This window comes from Anoplophora glabripennis, unplaced genomic scaffold, assembly GCF_000390285.2.
Source record: "Anoplophora glabripennis isolate ALB-LARVAE unplaced genomic scaffold, Agla_2.0 scaffold87, whole genome shotgun sequence".
NCBI lineage: Eukaryota > Metazoa > Arthropoda > Insecta > Coleoptera > Cerambycidae > Anoplophora > Anoplophora glabripennis.
The window spans coordinates 182,366-200,587 of record NW_019416928.1 but is presented as its reverse complement, the minus strand read 5'-3'; the positions used below and the strand labels follow the sequence as shown (position 1 = coordinate 200,587).

General features: G+C 31.1%; 1 protein-coding gene across 1 annotated transcript in view; it reads left to right on the top strand.

The window, feature by feature from the left end:
- The window catches only part of LOC108907193 (voltage-dependent calcium channel type A subunit alpha-1), a 67,675-nt gene that overhangs the window by 41,602 nt on the left and 7,851 nt on the right, over positions 1-18,222 (top strand). Inside the window, exons 20-30 of the mRNA XM_023455696.1 lie at positions 638-721; positions 961-990; positions 3,331-3,513; positions 5,324-5,415; positions 5,473-5,623; positions 5,676-5,803; positions 5,855-6,057; positions 8,221-8,432; positions 9,450-9,482; positions 14,059-14,249; positions 17,595-17,604. Of these exons, the coding sequence (XP_023311464.1) occupies positions 638-721; positions 961-990; positions 3,331-3,513; positions 5,324-5,415; positions 5,473-5,623; positions 5,676-5,803; positions 5,855-6,057; positions 8,221-8,432; positions 9,450-9,482; positions 14,059-14,249; positions 17,595-17,604 (1,317 nt within the window). The remainder of the gene's footprint in view (positions 1-637; positions 722-960; positions 991-3,330; positions 3,514-5,323; positions 5,416-5,472; positions 5,624-5,675; positions 5,804-5,854; positions 6,058-8,220; positions 8,433-9,449; positions 9,483-14,058; positions 14,250-17,594; positions 17,605-18,222) is intronic.

The following is an 18,222-nucleotide window of genomic DNA, read 5'->3' as shown; positions in this document are numbered from 1 at the left end:
TTTTTTAATTTGCACTACACTTCCATCCATAGTTTTTCTTTTCTCATCTGTACTATAAAATCGTCACATTTTTTTCACAGGAAGTAGTTTAGCTACTAGTAGATCATTAGGGCTAAAGACTATAGTATTTATATTCTAGTAACTGTTTCTTTTTGACATGAAATTAGTTACTTACTAGAACATTTTCTTGCTTTTTTTAAATTAGAGGCATGTTCTCATATTTATTAAAAACATCCTTTTATCCTCTTCCACCTATATAATACTAAATAATTAGGTATAACATTAGAATCATTTACTAGATTGGAAGTCACTAGAGTATATATTTGTGCTCAATTTTTTTTTATAGGTATTATAGATACTTGTTCTTTAGATAAAATTGCAAACTTTCTTTTATTTAAAAAACTATTATTGAATTTTATTTAAATAAGAAAAATTTGTAAAAAAAATTCTTGAGATATTAGTTACTTTTTCGTCTTTTATTGTTAGTAAAGAATTTTAGAAAATTTGTATGTTCTGTTAGAAAACAGTAAATTAATCGAACACAATTTTTTTTTTTTTTTCAACACAATTCATTTTATATAATTTTTTGAATCGCAATTTTTGTCTATGTACTTTAATAAATTGTTGTTTTCTCTAGAATTTCTTCAAAGACCCTTGGAACGTGTTCGACTTTATAACAGTGATAGGAAGTATTGTAGATGCCTTGGTGGTGGAATTTGGAGTAAGTATTTCTTTTATCGTACATAAATTTCATATAAATAAATATAAAATTTTACTATATACAATTTACCACAGTAACACAATTTTAACACAGATTTATCGACGCCTGATCTGGAAGGTATAGAAATAATGATTAATGCAAAAATAAGGCACTATCGTGCACCGATGCATTTTGAATGTTTATGCACTTCTAACAAAAATGTTTCTTTTCTTTTCTTTCATTAAACTGTTTTATTTAAGGAAAGGGCAGCCCAATTAAATAAAGAAAGGGTAAGCGTTATTCATTATTCTATTCTACTGTATACTAAATTGTATTTAGGGATAGTGTTTAGCTGCGATAAAGTCAGTTCAGGATGAATTTCATATGTCACCTTGTAAATCTCAAAATGGCAAAAATAGAAATTAAGTCGATGTTAGTACCATGTTTAGTAAAGTTTTGATACAGAATACTTGAAAAAAATTACAATAGCTACTCTGCAAAAGTGATTTATGGAATTCGTTCATAAAATATCTAGACGAAAAGTTTTGTTAGGACCCTTTTTTGTAACTTAGAGACTGAGTTTACAGAAATCATAATTTTAGAAGAAGTAAAGATGTATTAGGCTCGGTATTGATTTGTTTAAGGTTAGTCAGCATGCAACAATTTTTTTTATAACTCCTTCCTCTGCATTTTCTTTATGTACTCATGACTTTTATAGAAAAATTAGATATAACTTATAATAAATAAATTAATGTACAAGTGTTATCAGTTTAAAACTGCAAAAGCAAAGTGCTTCGAATTATACTGGAAGAAATGTTTGAAATATTAGTGGGATGTTGAAAATGTTCTTGCTGTTTTTTCATGAAAATTAATGCTTTATTTATAAAAAAATGTCACTTTTCCATCTTTCTGGCATTTTAATTCCACTTTGGAAAAACGATACGTCTTTTGAGGCTTTCTAAGAGTCGTCCCATTTCTTTAGCATCGTCATAAGTATGAAAGTGCTGTACCATTTCTTCCCATTTAAGCGTTTTCGAGTAGCTCTTCACCAGTATTACAACATGTGGCTGAGCATTGTCATGCTGCAAAATCTCTTTGACGTGTCTCTGCTCGTATAGCGGCCGTGTTTCCTTCAATGTTTAGCTCAAACGCATCAGTTGTAGTCGGTAGCGATCGCCTGTGATGGTGTCATTTGATTTGAGCAGCTCATAATAATAATAATAATAATAAAGTCTTACCCCATGATTTTCTATGCTCAGGATTACCGTAGCGTATCCATTTTTCATCACCAGTTACTGTACTATGTAAAAAACCTTTCTTTGTTGGTCGAAGCTGCTGTTCACACGTGCAAAGACACGTTTGGCGTTTCTCAGCTTCAACTCCATGCCCCAGAGCATTTTTTATCTTCAACATCAAAATCATTATTTTTGAAGCGTCTAAACCAATGCATGTTGTTTGCGACAGAGCATGATCACCGTAAATCTCAAGTCTGTGTGCTTCATCTGCAGATTTCTTTTGAATAAAGTAGTACAGTAAAATTCCCCGCAAATACTTTTTTTCTGCACGAAGTTCGACAAGAAAAAAAAATTATTTACACTTCGGCGAAAAACCATACACTGAATTTCAAGCTTACATTCTGGTAACACCGTCTGTGGAAAGCAGCGAGAACTTATTCAACGTCTCTATATTTTCCAACTGTATTTTATTTCTGATTCTTTATTTCTTTAATCTCACAGGACAAAATTTCCTTAACCATCTCCTTTCATAGTTTTCATGAGCAATCTTTGTCTAATTTCAAGAAATCGAAGATTATTTCTTTCAAAAACTGTTATGAGTGCACACATGACATTTTTTTATAGACTAATTTCTTACCCTTTGATTCAAATCAAATTTGAAGGATTTTAGCTTTATTTTCATTTAATTCTTAATCTCACATTTTTTTCCTTACAAGTTATCACATGCTGACATTAAAGTGATGCGGTTTTAAACTGTACATACTTTTTGTAATATAATATTATTTTTTATATTTAATATGGTAAGTCGACCAATGAAATTTAGGAATCAAAACACTAGATGCCGTCTCGCACAAAGTCCCTGTCATCTTTATTTATACGACGAATAGAGCGACAGCGATTCTATGGGAATGTTGTCGTCTAATATTATTTTTCCTAAGTTTGACCGGTCATTACAACCACATTGAATATAAACAATGATAATAAAGATTAAAAATTTCAAAATACAAAAGTATTAAGTTGCTTGAAAAATTGTTTATTGAATAGAGTAGCATGCTAGTAAAGTTGATTTTGGAAGAAATGGAAAAATGTTTGGCTTTCGGTAAGTATTTTCACAAAAAGAACATGATACACTACAAAGAACACCGAATTGTACACATACACCATTTTTAATGTATATACAACGTAGCGTTTTAGCAATATTCAATTACATAATTCTCTAGCAAAATAAAATTAGATTAGATAAAAAGCTTTTTTATATGTTTCATTAATAAACGTAGCATAGATATATTTTTTTTAAGAAGTAGTTTATAAGATCCAAAAAAATAATTTATTATAGGCTTTGAATACAATTTTTTCCCGAAATGATTGTTCTTATTCGTATATCGTATTTTTCAGGAAAATTTCATAAACGTTGGATGTTTGAGGTTATTTCGTGCTGCACGGTTGATAAAATTACTTCGCCAAGGGTATACAATAAGAATATTGCTTTGGACTTTTGTCCAAAGTTTTAAAGCTCTTCCATACGTATGTTTACTCATTGCTATGCTGTTCTTTATATATGCCATTATCGGAATGCAGGTAAGTTTGAGTACAGATAATCTTCAAAAAATTACATTCTTCGTAATTCTTTATTTGTGGCCTTTTTATTTACTCTTTTTATTTCATTCTCTTACTAGTCCAGTCGGTATCTGTTTCCGGGTGGACGTTTTATATAGTAACGCTAATTTTTGTTGGAAATAGTTCTAAATATTATGTAAAATGATAATTGCGATATGTGCTCGCTGAAAAAGTTGTACAAAATTGTTAGTGCAAGAAAATGTAAAAAAAAAATTAAGGCACATTTTTCTCCCTTCTTTCATGTATAACTCGGAGAATATTACCATTAGAGAAAATAGTCAAAGGAAAAATTGTTTCGTTTTGAGATTCTCTTCAAAATAAAAGTGCTCCAAAATTTTTATGTGCATTATTGGTGCTGCAATACAGTATAGAAGTACAGAAGTTGTGCGAGTGAATTATGCTGCTCCGCTCGCATAGTCCCCACCCCCCCTCCTCTCTCTTTGACTCTGCTCAATTCCTGTGAAATGTATCAATCTTTTTTGCATCAGAACTGTTACAACACATTTCCGATTTAAACAAATTTTCATAGTTATAAAGTCTTTGCTGCAAACAATCAAAATCACATTTGATTGTTATTGTACAGTTCGTTTTGCCGTAAACTCACTTCAACTTTGAGCTTTCATATCTCGATGACGATTCATTGTATCAACAAGATCAAAAGTGAATTTTGTTCGTCAATCCTTCCTCTATTTGATCCTATAATTACATTTGAAGAATATGCAAATATGGTAGCTCAAGCTCTAAATGTTTATAAGTATTTTTTCAAAGAAATTTTTAAAAAATTCTAATTCTTGCTAAAATGGATAAAATCGAAAATTTTTAAATGGGGATTGATAGTTGAGACTCCAAAGGGTATGTATAAAAATTGGGAACTCAAAATAATCATTGGTTTTACCCTGAGAGAGAATTGAAAAATAAGTATAATTCTGTATTTTCTTAATTAACAATCGAATTTTGCAAAATCTACCTGGCCAATTTTGATGAAAAAATTTCTGCAATACTACCATACCATAAGTACTCAGAACCATACTTTTTATATGGCTGCTCTAAAGTCAAGGTCCGAAATAAATTCATGAAAAAAACATCTTTTTTTACACAAATTTTTTTTCGGTCTATACTGTATTGCAGCAACAATAATGCACGTAAAAATTTCAGACTACTTTTATTTTGAAGAGAATATCAAAACGAAACTTTTTTTCCTTTGACTATTTTCTCTAATGTCAATATTCTCCGAGATATACATGAAAGAAGGGAGAAAAATGCGCCTTTTTTATTTTTTTTTCATTTTCTTGCGCTAACAATTATGCACAACTTTTTCAGTGGGCGCATATTGTAATTATCATTTTACATAATATTTAGAACTATGTACTTCCAACAAAAATTAGCGTTACTATATGAATCATCCACACAACCTACTTTTAAAACAGATACCGACTGGACTATATTGGGTATTTCCGTTAATAATATAATTTTTACAAAAAATCAAACTGTTGCATTTGATTTTCAGTGAATTTTACAACTAAAGTTTTAATAAAAACAAAGAGGTTTTTGAAACATTAACTGTGTGATGTATTGCATTGATTGCTCTTCAGTGTGAAGGAAATATCTACTCGAATAAAAAGAGTAAAATGACATTTTTATTGGGCAAAAGTAGAGTTGTATTCTTTGTTCACGGTTTTTATTTGTAAAAAAGTTTATCATCAACAAAAAAGAAACAATATCTACATCATAATGCTCCATTCATTATTTTATTAATTTCCGACAATTGTAGGTTTTTGGGAATATTGCCGAACAGCCTACCGAGTCTATAAACAGACACAATAACTTTCGAAATTTCGTACAGGGATTAATGCTTTTATTTAGGTATGAAATTGTTACATCTCTTGAAACATGTTTCTTTAATAATCAATTATATTTAAGATGTGCGACTGGTGAAAATTGGCCCAGCATAATGTTATCCTGCATCAAGGGGAGACCTTGCGACCCGAAAACGGGAAAAGGAGAGAACCAGTGTGGGTCGAATCTAGCGTACGCGTACTTCGTATCTTTTATATTTTTGTGTTCATTTTTGGTAAGCGCTTCGTTAATACTCCGACACATTTCTTGTATTTTCCGATTTGCAGATGTTGAACCTGTTCGTTGCGGTCATCATGGACAATTTCGATTATTTAACCAGGGATTCTTCTATATTGGGGGCCCATCACTTGGACGAATTTGTGCGAATCTGGGCGGAATACGATCCGAACGCGACGTAAGTTTAAGCGTTTTCGTCCGTCATTAATTTATCGTTGGCTTTTCGTAGGGGAAAGATACATTATACGGAGATGTACGACATGTTGAAGAATATGGATCCCCCGCTCGGGTTCGGAAACAAGTGTCCGAACAGGCTGGCTTATAAGAAGCTGATCAGGATGAACATGCCTGTGGACGACGAGGGGAAGGTTAATTTTACGTCCACCTTGTTCGCTCTCATTAGGGAGAATCTCAACATTAAAATGAGATCAGGTAAACGATAATATAATTTTATTTCTAATTGATATACACTGCAGAGTGAACCTTAATATATATATATATATATAATTTTAATCAGCGATACAGTTTACTGTGTAGAACATACAGCTAATATTTTTTTTGCGGAAAAGTTAGGAATAAAGATGTAACGATTACCCTACTTTTGGATATTTTGTTGAGCTGTGTTAAATACGAATCCTCTAATTTGAGAGGAAGTAGCTGCCACCACCACAGCTGGTGTTTTGCCGGAGAAATCGCCGCCCTTCGGAGGGTAGGTGTCGTAGCCCTAAAAGGTTCTGGATTGAGCTCTAACAGAAACACCGTTTAGTACAGTTGAAAATTTAATACACACCCAAGTGAGAAATTTCTTGACAGAAAAAAACAACAAAATTAAAAATATCCTAGAAAGTAGACTTAATTCAGCTCCTTCGGTCCAGGGAAGCAGGTTGCAACCTCTGGCGCCCTTGAGTAATTTGACTTTCTTACCCTTCTGTGGAGCTCTCTAGACCAGCGGTCTGCAACTGACGGACCAGACCGGGGAAAGTAAAATACTAGACTGCCAAACATTTTATGAAAATATAAATTACTCAAATAAATTATTTAGAAAATATTTTATTAGCCACTTTGAATTTAGTGATTCTGAATTCATAATTGTAATCAGTGATCCAAGAAAGTTTCTATAAACAAATATTTGAGGATTATGAAGATCTTTTTAATTTTTTTGTCCGCCATATGGAATACGTCATTTTGAATTTCGTAATTCTGCCTTCAGATTTGTAATCAGAGACCCAAAAAACCCCACTACACAAAAATTCATGCATTTTAGAGACATTTTTATTCTTTTGTCCGCCACTTAGAATCCGCCATTTTGAATTTCGCGATTTAGAGCCCAGATTCGTAATCATAGACCCAAAAAACCCCATTACAAAAAAATTCATGCTTTTTGAAGACATTTCATTTACTTGTCCGCCATATTGGATCCGCCATTTTGAATTTCGTGATTCTGAGACCAGGTTCGTGATCAGCGACCCAAAAAACTCTTCATATGTAAGATTAATAGGAATTGAATGTCTTTCGCATCTCTAAGCTCTTGTTGAGAACCGCTGACTTTACTGAGAAATTTGTGACTAGCATAGATGTTGATCTATGCAGGGTTGTCGGTGTTAATACAGAACTCTTAAGGGGTAACACCACCCTAGTACCCAAAAAACGCCTAACTTTGACAATTTTTCTTCGGGAGTATATTAAAGAGAATGAGAATTCTTTTTAGAGGGGTTATTCAACTTATATTTAAGTATAAAAAAGTATTTTTTTTTACTATTATTTTTATACAAAATGTCTGCGAGAGAGCCAATCTTTGAAATGACCTTTTTAGAAAGCGCCTCCAGGAGCGAACGAATTCGTGCAATTTTAGACCTAGAACAAATATTCCAAGATATTTATTATCTTTGTACTATTGGCTGTAGAAGTACGTAGGATTTTTTTTAAATCAAATACTGTAAAAATGGTGCACTATTGAAACAAAAGTTAGATTTTTTGACAAAAAATAAGCAGTTAATTGTTAAGAAAATAAAAAGTTCATATCGAAACAAAAATTCTCTACCTACTTCTATAGAGAATCTAATTGTGGAGCTACTGTCAAAATTTCAAAGTGATCCGTACAACCATGTGAAGTAATTAATTCACCAAAACTGAAAAAAAATAGTTCCGAGGAAAATGCGATGCCTGCACCATACACAAAACAGAGAATGCAAAGGAAAAATATGACCTACATGTAACATGACTACTTATTATCCCGAAAGTAACAAGCAGTAGAAAAGTAATGAATTAGAGCACCGCACATAAGTGATTGATCGCGCTAAATAGGAGCTCCGAGGCCCTGCTGGAAAATCTTTGGCAGGGCCTCTTAAATTTTTTTTTTTACTATAAAACCAATTGCATATTGTTTTTATGGTATTAAAGCATTGTTTGAACAAAAAAAAACATTTTTTCAAAATTCAATAGTGACGTCACCTTTATATGAATTAAAAATAATCATAATCATTTTTTAGACGGACTACCAGAAACTTTGAAGTATCTTCATAAAAATGTTTATGGTTTCTTTCTACCATTACCGTTCCTGTTTTCATCAACAAACTGTTTCTGTCTAAATTCTAGCCGATGAAATGGACCAAGCCGACGATGAGTTGAAAGAGACAATCAAGAACATTTGGCCGCTTCAGGCCAAGAACATGGTGGACTTACTAGTTCCCCCAAACGATCAGCTGAACATGGGAAAAGTGACGGTCGGGAAAATATACGCCGGCCTGCTGATCCTGGAGAGCTGGCGTAGCACCAGATTCGGCCAAGTGGAGCCCACCGGGTTGCCGGTAAGCAGAAAGATAAACGAACACGCCCTCTATCACACTTATACTCTACAGAATCACAGATATGACAGGCAGAACATTTTTACAAAAATGCAATCACACTCATCTCTTTCGATACTCTTGAATTACTTGTGGCCATTCGTTGTTCAAAGTTCGATTGTTTAAATGTGTTTGTAGGTGTTGTAAATATTTTTTTTACCCTTTCTTTTATAGGTGTACGATGGTTTTTCTTGTTCTAGTTATTTATGTTTTTACATTTTATTCTTCTTAACATGTTTTCTTTTTTTTATTACAGGCCTTAACACATATTTTAAATTTTATCACTTTAAATCCAAATTAAATTATTCCCGCAGCGAAATATTCTAAACTTTTTAATCTTATTAAATTTAAAATATTTAAAAAGACATTAAACAACATCTGATTAATATTTCTTGCTAAATATGTACTTTTTGTTTTGCCTCTTAAAGTTCCGTATTTTAAATTACGTTCTGCTTATTAAAAAATGTTAAGAATAAAATGTTCAAACAGAATGCGAAAAACTTATAGATTAGAGATTATACTAATATGTTTAGTTCATGTTGTAAACAGATATAAGAAGTAGGACACACTATCGTTGTTTAGTAGTTCAATGGTTCCCCAATCACATATTACAACATTTACGTAGAAAACCCTATTTTATTTACATTCGAACATTTCCAAAATCTTAAGTATTACATGTAATTTTTTGGATGAAAAACTCTAAATCTCGTTTTAAAGCAGGGAAACGTTTTATGGAAATGAAAGAAAATATCTTTTACTTTTCTGGAATTTTCTTTATTTGGGTTAAAAATTTCTTAAAACGTAGTAATACCTCTTAATCTTCCTAATCTACTTAATACTAGTGAGAGAGAGAGAATCTTATCGTCCGAAAAATTCTTAGTTATACTTTAGCGTATTATAAATGAGAAACAAGGCACAGAGTCACACAGAAGTTTTATCAGACACATAATAGTGCCCTATAATTTTGTACATTGTTTTCAGGGATTTGGAAACAGTCCTACAGCAAATACCGCGGTAGTATATCATTTTCCCATTTTATTTCTCACTTTTTTCTTTTTTTATATTTAGAAAATGTTTTTAAAATTCTCATTCATAGTACAGTCCTGAGAGTAGATAGTTTTTTTTTAGAAATTACTCGTTTAGCAGCATATTGTGCCTGTCTCGAGTTCAGATTTATAAAAAAAAAAGTGTATTAAAATCAGTTACAGCCCTTTGTCATTTATATGTCAATTATTATCACTATTTTCTCCCGTATTGTTAAATGTGTTCAGAAGTTACTTCAAAAACATAAAAATACAAAATTAATAACATAACCTCAAAACAAACTTGTACTCGAAAAATAAACAGATGGCGCTGTTTTTAGGTGCATTTATAGAGAAAATAAGTCACGATCTTGAATATCATGGATGTGATTTGTATTTTATATTCATATTTGTATTATGATGCCCACCTCAGATTTTCATAGCTCCTTCAGTTTTTGATATAAGTCCATTACATTTGCAGACAAATCAAAATATTTAGTAGCTGTAATCATTCAGAAATCATTCCAGGTAAAAAATGTGAATGCTGAAGATTAATTTGTACCCTGTTTTAGAGACTTTAGCTTTGAAATTGCCATCACGTGAGATAAAATTATTTTTAGGAAAGATAGAGTAATTTGTCACACGAGTTGTTGTGTATAGTCCAACCAAATTATACACTTGGAGAAAAAAAAAATTGTTACATGGATTTTTATAAGTGGAAATGGTAAAGGGGCTTGCAATAAACGTAAAAAAAATAAATGCGTGAGCAGGAGTGGCGGAGGGTTGATTTGTGGGGTTGAAAAGTTGTGAAAAATTTAGAAGTTTCACATTTTTTTTTTCTTTTCTTAATAAATTCCTTTCATCGTAAAAAGTCAATTGCCACATAAATTTAAAATTTTTAATTAATAGTTTTCCTATAAAAAAATATATAAATTCAAAATAATTCTCTATGCACTAAAACGCAGTCTTAAACAAAGACGGCTGACTCTTATGTTACGATCCGGTATCGGTCCAAATTAAACGAGTCATGTTCTGTAGTCTGTCTCACTCTGACTCAAGTGTTTATGCAAACTACGTGTGCCGGATAGATTTTATATTATTTACTTTTACTTAATACAATATTGTTAATTATTTTAAAAATTGTACATTCTTCTATGGCTACAGAACAAATCTGTAATGACAGTTCAAAAACATGCTCAAAAATGCAAAAAAATAAAAAATGAATTGCAACAATGAATTTTTCAGTAATTGTTGATAATGTGTTTAAATTAAAAAAAAAATCAATTGTACGGAAAAAAATACAAAAGAAACTGAGTCTCATTGTTTGACCCAAAACTTTATTTTTGTACAGTATTGCTATAAACATCTATGTCGAATTACAAATGTAAAAATGATAAAATTATCTCTGGATGATTTGAGATATCAGCAATACAAAGTATTAACTGCAAAGTCTACTTTTAAATTAGAAAAATTACCACCAACTGTTGGAGCAGCTACACAACACTCCTATAGAGCAGCTTCAAACGTGGCTTGGAAACAAAATAACTGCAACCAAGTAGGGCTGGAAAGAAGTAATTGCGAGTAATTCCAGTTGTGATGGTAATAGATGCGGGTGTCGAAAATTGTTTGAACGTTGACAAAATTTCGGAAAATTTCAGTGATTCCAAAGACATTTCACATGAAATCGAGCAGCCAAGTCTGCTTGAACCTGGAAAATCAATTAACCGAAGAATTAAATGATATCAAAGAAACATTTGAAGATCAGGAAAAAACCCAGTCTAATGAAGGATAGGACGGTGAAGATCAAGTTAGAAAGTTGAGAAAAAGATTAGCCTAATATTATTTAATTGTAAATATCCATTGTAAAAATTTTGAAAGCAAAAATACGAATTTTAAATAATTTAATTATATCTATGAATTCATCAAAATCTTTAAAAAATAAGTAGGTACACTAATCAATCCTACGGAAAAAGAATTATTATTTATTTTATTTATTCATTATTCGACTTAGATGTTTATAGCAATACTATACAAAAATAAAGTTTAGGTCAAACAATGAGAAACAGATTTTTTGTATTTTTTTTCTGTACAATTGAATGGTGTAATCAGTTTTTGAATTTTTTTAAATTTAAACAAATTATCAACAATTACTGAAAAATTCGTTGTTGCGTCATTTTTTATTTTTTTATTGTGCATTTTTGAGCATGCTTTTGAACTGTCATTACAGATTTTTTTATTTCACCAAAAAGTATATGTCAAAACGAAAAAATTATCATTCTTTAAAAAAACGTGTTTCAGATTGGAAAAAATGAATATCTCGGAAACATCTTCATTTTTTTATCTAAAAAAATTTGTGCTTATTTATGACACAGAAAGGTATATTTTTACTAAGTTTCGTCAAAATTAAATTATTTTTGCGGAAATGAGAAATAAAAAACGAAAAATCAGAAAAAACTCATTTTTCACATTTTTTTCAAAAATTTTAAGGTTGTTTTAAAAAGTGATCTCTACAAAAGTTGTAAATTTTTGCATTATCTACAACTTTTGTATTGGATACTTATATTTTTGACGTCAACTTTTGCCAGAAATCCATTGATACAATTTTTCACAACTTTTCAATCCCCCAAATCAACCCTGCGCCACCCCTGCTCGCGCATTTATTTTTTTTTCGTTCATCATAAGCCCCTTTACCATTTCCACTTATAAAAGTCCAGGTAACAATTTTCTTTTTTTTCCCTCTAAATGAGTTATTTCAATCAATCTAGTATCTTTAATTTTAAAACAAGAAGTATCAATTTCGAGAGTTTCTCTGTGACAGTCACTTTGCATTAATATAATAGATGTCGCCCCTCTTCATTGTTAAATTTGTAAGAACTAGAGGAAGATATTTTCACTTTCTACACATTTTTCTGAAAAAAAAATAACCATCAATGTCATTAAATATGCGAAAGTACGACACTTTTTTAACATTTTATAAATCTGAACTTTACTGAATTTGAGATGATTGATTTCATCGTTAATATCGTTTTGTCCATTTGTCCAGTGTATTTTACACATTATAATTTTGTAAACTCTTGAGGTCTGCATTTTTTTACTGTTCTGCAGTTCGATCTATGTCTGTATTTTGTCTATTTCTTCGTATTTATACAACTGTTGCATGTTTTTTTGAATTTATTCACGTTCCTATTTCTTCGTTTGAAGCATGAGTAATGCAAATAGAGCAATGTTAAATGATTGGCCAGTTCGGTATTTATTATTAATTTCTTAATTGAAAACGTTTATTTACTAATAACGTCTTTTTGTAGAGTTTTCTTAACTTCCGTTTCCCCTACATTAATATTTTTTAAATAATAATTGGTAGATGTTTTGTTACCATTTCGCTATTTTCCATTATAATCAGAAATTTATATTCTAGGGGAAAGTTGTGCATAGGAAAAGTTGGTATGTTTTAAAATTTTATTTGTATTGTAAATTCCTCATATCCGTTCTTCTATTTTGGGACATGCTTTAATTGCGATGGGTAAGTAAGGTAATTGCCAACTTTTTCTGAAAAACTTTCTTCTATGTCTTTAAAAAAAGTGTATCTGGAAAAATAAAGTAAAAAAATGCCATTAATTCAGAAAAACAACATTCGTTTCCTAAACGCTATTTACAGGGTGTTGCTTTGAATGGGTTAACAATTACACAGGCTACCTCTGACCTTTACAAACATATAAGTCTGTTTTCTTAAATTTCGTCATGAACAAAGGATTTTGTTAATTTTTTTCGGGAGTTGCATGCGCATACCCAATCAGGTTCTATGGCATGTGTTGTTTTCAGTAAAAAAATGCAATAGAATGAAGTGGTGATGTATTCGGTCATATCTGTTCCGCCAAATTTTTTTCTTTTGGCCACCTAGTATCTTGTCATATCATATCAGGTGAATTAATATTATGTAGTTATTTAAACTAGGTGTTAGAGGTCATTGACACTGAGATTCATGAACTAAACACAGTGCTTTTAGTAATATTTATTAAAAACTAAGACTGTAAATATCTTTATTTTTTATAATGTTTTTGTAATGACTACCTATTTGATTAAAAAAGAGTTTAGATTAGTGGTCTAGGAAACATATTGTTGCTCTTTAAAAACTGTGAATCCTAATTTAAAGTAACACCTTGTGTAAAGTTCAGAAGCAAAAATTTTGCAGAAGTATTCAAAAAAGAATTAAAAACTTGCTTTATTTTTTGCGAGGTACGGAAACTACTATTATTTATTCTTATATTATAAACATTGCTCTGCCATATAATAGAGGTAGGCTGGTGCTCTTTCTTATTAAGTAATTTCTCTAGTACCGTCATTTTTTGCATGTTTTTACTGTATCTCTATAGGCTGTGTACTTCTCTTTCACATTTTTTGGGCCACATTTTCATTGAATTCTCTAGATATTTTCAATATTAGCACTAGACATTTTATTAGTTAGAAGACAAATTCTGTATAACAATAAATAGGAAGTGATTATAAGTGGATTTCATAGTGGCTAATAAGATTGCTAAATGGTTTAAGTAAAAGTTATTTCTACAAAACAGAAAGCGTCCTTTTTTGACTGCCTTATGGATATGGCCGGCCATCTCGGCGGGAGTAGAGCCGGCTCCCTGAGCTTAGAAGGGGCCCCTCTAATGGGGGGACAGGAGCACAGCGATACTCACCTGAATTTGCCCGAAGATAGCTCGCTCGTTACTCTGGCGCGGAGGAACACCAAAAGAAATCGATCGATAAGGTAGGGACTCTTGAATTAGCAAAATTTTAACATTTTCATTTAATTTAATATTAATTTAAAGTAGATGCATACAGGGTGATTTATTTCAAATTACAAATTCAGTAATCATGAAAACTGATTGACAGTTATTAATTTAAAGAAAAAAAAAACAGTTGCATTGCAATGAAAATCAAGCCAAAGCTACAAAATGTGGTGACGAGAAAATGTCCAAACAAAGTTTGCTTATGATTTAATAATTCGTAATGTCTCCTTTGGCCTTTTTAACAGTGCCAATTCTTTTTGGCATAGTTTCGACTAACGATCTACAAAACTCCATAGTGAGAAATCACCAGATCTCATAGATTTTTCTTTTGAGATCAGGAATTGTCCTTTAGGGATTGGTCTGCAAGGACTTCTTCATATAGTGTTATAGTGTTTCAATGACATTTAGGCTAGGACTGCTTGACCCCAACCTTAAGAGTTTAATATCATTGTCTGCAAACCATTTTTTTGTAAGTTTGGCCATATAACAGAGGAAGCACCGTTTTGTTTGAAAATAAAATTTCTGTTGCCAAATTGTTCTGATACTGTAGGCAGTAAGTTACTGTTGAAGATATCCCTATATCTATCTGCATTAACGGTATCGTTAATAAACTCTATTCTCCCTATCCCCTTTGCCAACATGTATCACCAGATCATGACTGTGGAAATTTTACTGTAAGTTTTAAGTAGATTTAGTGAAACACTTCCCTTGTCATTCATACCATACGCTTATGAAAATCCCCAACACACATGTCAAACTTGGACTCATTACTGAACATTCAAGTCTTCACTTATCCAAGTAGCTTTCGATTTAGTCCAAGCTAAATGCTTCTGTTCCGTTAGCAATGGTACTTCTTTTGCCTTGATGGAAACAGAATTATGATTTAGTTTTCGATGTTAATAATTATTGCCCCTAAAGCCACTTTACCTTAAAAAATCGTAACTAGAATTGTGTATCCACTGACAACAACATTCCTTCAATATGTTTTTTGGTTCCACATCACTGTAATTTCTGTCACAGTAGTCCATATTTGATGCTTGCAGATGTTAACAAGAGGTGTTTGTACCATTTTTGTTATTTTTGGCGGTCAACCAGAACTCTTTCCACGAATGTCTAGATATCTCAGTAGGTTTTGATTCCAATTGTGGATTTTGGAGTATTCAATTTTCTTCATGGATTTCTCTCATTCATATTGTTTGAACACAAATATTGTCATAGTTTTCTACAGTCTTGTGAAAATGTCACAAACACTGACAGACACGAATTATAATCACGGACAATTTTTATTGTCATAAACTTCCTTAGATTTTGAAGCAAACAGTGTTCCGTCAGAATATTTAGTTAGCGAATTAAGCAAAATATTACTGTTGTAAAGAGTTTACCCATCAGATCAAAACATTAAAATACCTAAACAGGTTGTAAAATGAAGGTATTAATGTGGAATTTGTTTATTCTAAGGTTTGACATTATTAAGTGTTACTGTCAAAATTATGGCTAGTCCGAATTAGCTGTTAAGACTCATAGTACTTCTACGGGTGTTGGAAATTAGGATACAAAAGAATAGAATTAATGAGCCAGACTGCCCTGAAATTTTATAGGTGGTCTTTTTACATGTACCTTTAAAATATTGCCAGGTTCTAGTAAATCATCCTGTAACGGTAGAAACAACCAAATAATTTTTAACAACTTTTTTGGATTTTTTCAATATAAAAATGTATTTTTTTTGGAAACTGTCTTAAAATGTTAACATTTTAATTGTTTTATAAGTATCAAGAGTATGAAATATTTTTTTAATTGAACACTATACAACTTTCAGAGGCAATTATTCTTTACTTAAATTCATTCATTTCACTTTTCATTTTTTATACAAGGTGTCTCATTAAGGTCGACGAGATATGATATTAGGGAAAGTATAGGCACTAGAACTTCGGGAATAACATTTTGATTAATAAATCAACCAAGAGAAATTGCTGGAAATAGTTTTCAAGTTTGTAACTCGGCCGCTAAGGGGCGTAATCTACATACCAAAACATGGAGTAGAATTTTTCTCAGAAATGTTTCCTATTCAGGTATATTAAATTAAATACATAGTACAAATATGGATAGCGGGATTCATTGCGCATAACCTTTGTTATTGACACGCAGCGAAGTTTAAATTCCTGTATTGAAAATAATACTATGTATTTCAAGCATTTATAAACATCTTTACTTTTGTTAAAATTTAATTGTTCTTTCGTTATATAATATCAATATATGTTTGTTATTATTTTCAAGATTGTTATTGATTCACTCATTTGCGTGGGTTTAGGTAGGTTCTTTTATAGAGGCATTTTGTTTTGGTAATTAAATATCTTTTCAATAGCGTCATGTTTCTCAATTCATTATCATTATTTATTTTTTGCTCACTAATTTGTGAATAACTTGATAACAAAAAAAGATATCGAACCCTTTTTGGTGTCAAAATGTAGCTATTTTTATGCTCTCCAAACTAATCTATAAAAAGCTTTGTCCTGCTATTTCACGTTTTTAAGAAAACGTGAAACAACCCGAACTTGGAACAAATAGCGCCAATAAATAAACAACTTTGTTAAAAAATTCAAACTTATACTATGTTCATCAATTTCTTGTGCTGAATTGCTGAATTCATTTTGTAAAGAAAACTATAGCATTAAATTTAAAATTTTTAGAAAAATCTATAAAATGGTATTCTTTTGAAATAACGCCATCTATAGGTTTCCATATTGAAGTAAATGACATTACGCATTCACCACGAAATAAAGCATGAAAAAACCTTTCCAACGAGGTATAACACTATGGGCTTTTCTTGAGCCAATCCTTAAAAAAATGCATTTTTCTGATCAGACATTAGGGGTTTCCCCACTCTTTCTGTCAATAACAAGAGATGCGCAATGAATCCGGCTATCCATATTTGTACTATTTAATATACCTGAATAGAAAACATTTCTGAGAAAAATTCAACTCTATGTTTTGGTATGTAGATTGCGCCCCCTAACGGCCGAGCTACGAACTTGAAAACTATTTCCAACGATTTTGTCTGATTTCTATGATTACTTACTGCATAATATTATCTTATCAATATATATTTCTACTATAAATGCCAAATTAACATTTTTTAACAATATTTTGAAGCAGTTTTCAAAAAACAATGTTTAATAGACAGTTGTGAAGTCGCTTTTACATTCTTGAATGGTTTTCTTACTCACTGGCGCTCGCAAAAATACTCTTCATTCTTAAATAAAAAAGCGATACTTCACAATCAAACATAACCGTTGTGATATATCTCGATTTTCTCTTTGTTGCAGGAGCAAAAAGGTGAAAACAAACTCAGATTTGGTGGTAAACTGTATTTTTGTTATAGACTAGTATTAGGTTTTTTTTTTAAAAAACAATATAGAATCAAGTCAAGTCATAATGTTTGGATGTTCATTTTACAGATGCAGAAATATGATGTTATAGTCTTAGAAAACTTCTAGAAGGTATATTTTAGAATAGACATATATAAATCTCTAGTTGGATTTTACCAGAACACACAGAACTAAATATAAAGATAGTTTATAGGTCTCTTAGCGATAAATGATAGTCCCAAAACATTGCATTTATGTGCACGTTTATTATTATAACTATTAGTATATGCATCAGTTACTCTTTAGTTATCACATTTGACATGTTACTAGGGATACATACATAAAATGAATGTTAAATACCTTCTTAAAATCTATTAACCAAAGATCGGGTTAAATCTGGTGACACTAAAATAATATACTAACCAAAAAAAAAAACTAGTTTTAACATCTAGGTAAAGTTAAAAGGGTTTGACTTGCACACGGTTTATGTGTATAATTTTTATATAGCACTACTGCATGTCTCTTTTTTGAGGATTTTTTGCATGATTTTTAACTCTATGTGTTGCATTGAACAGGACCTGTTCTA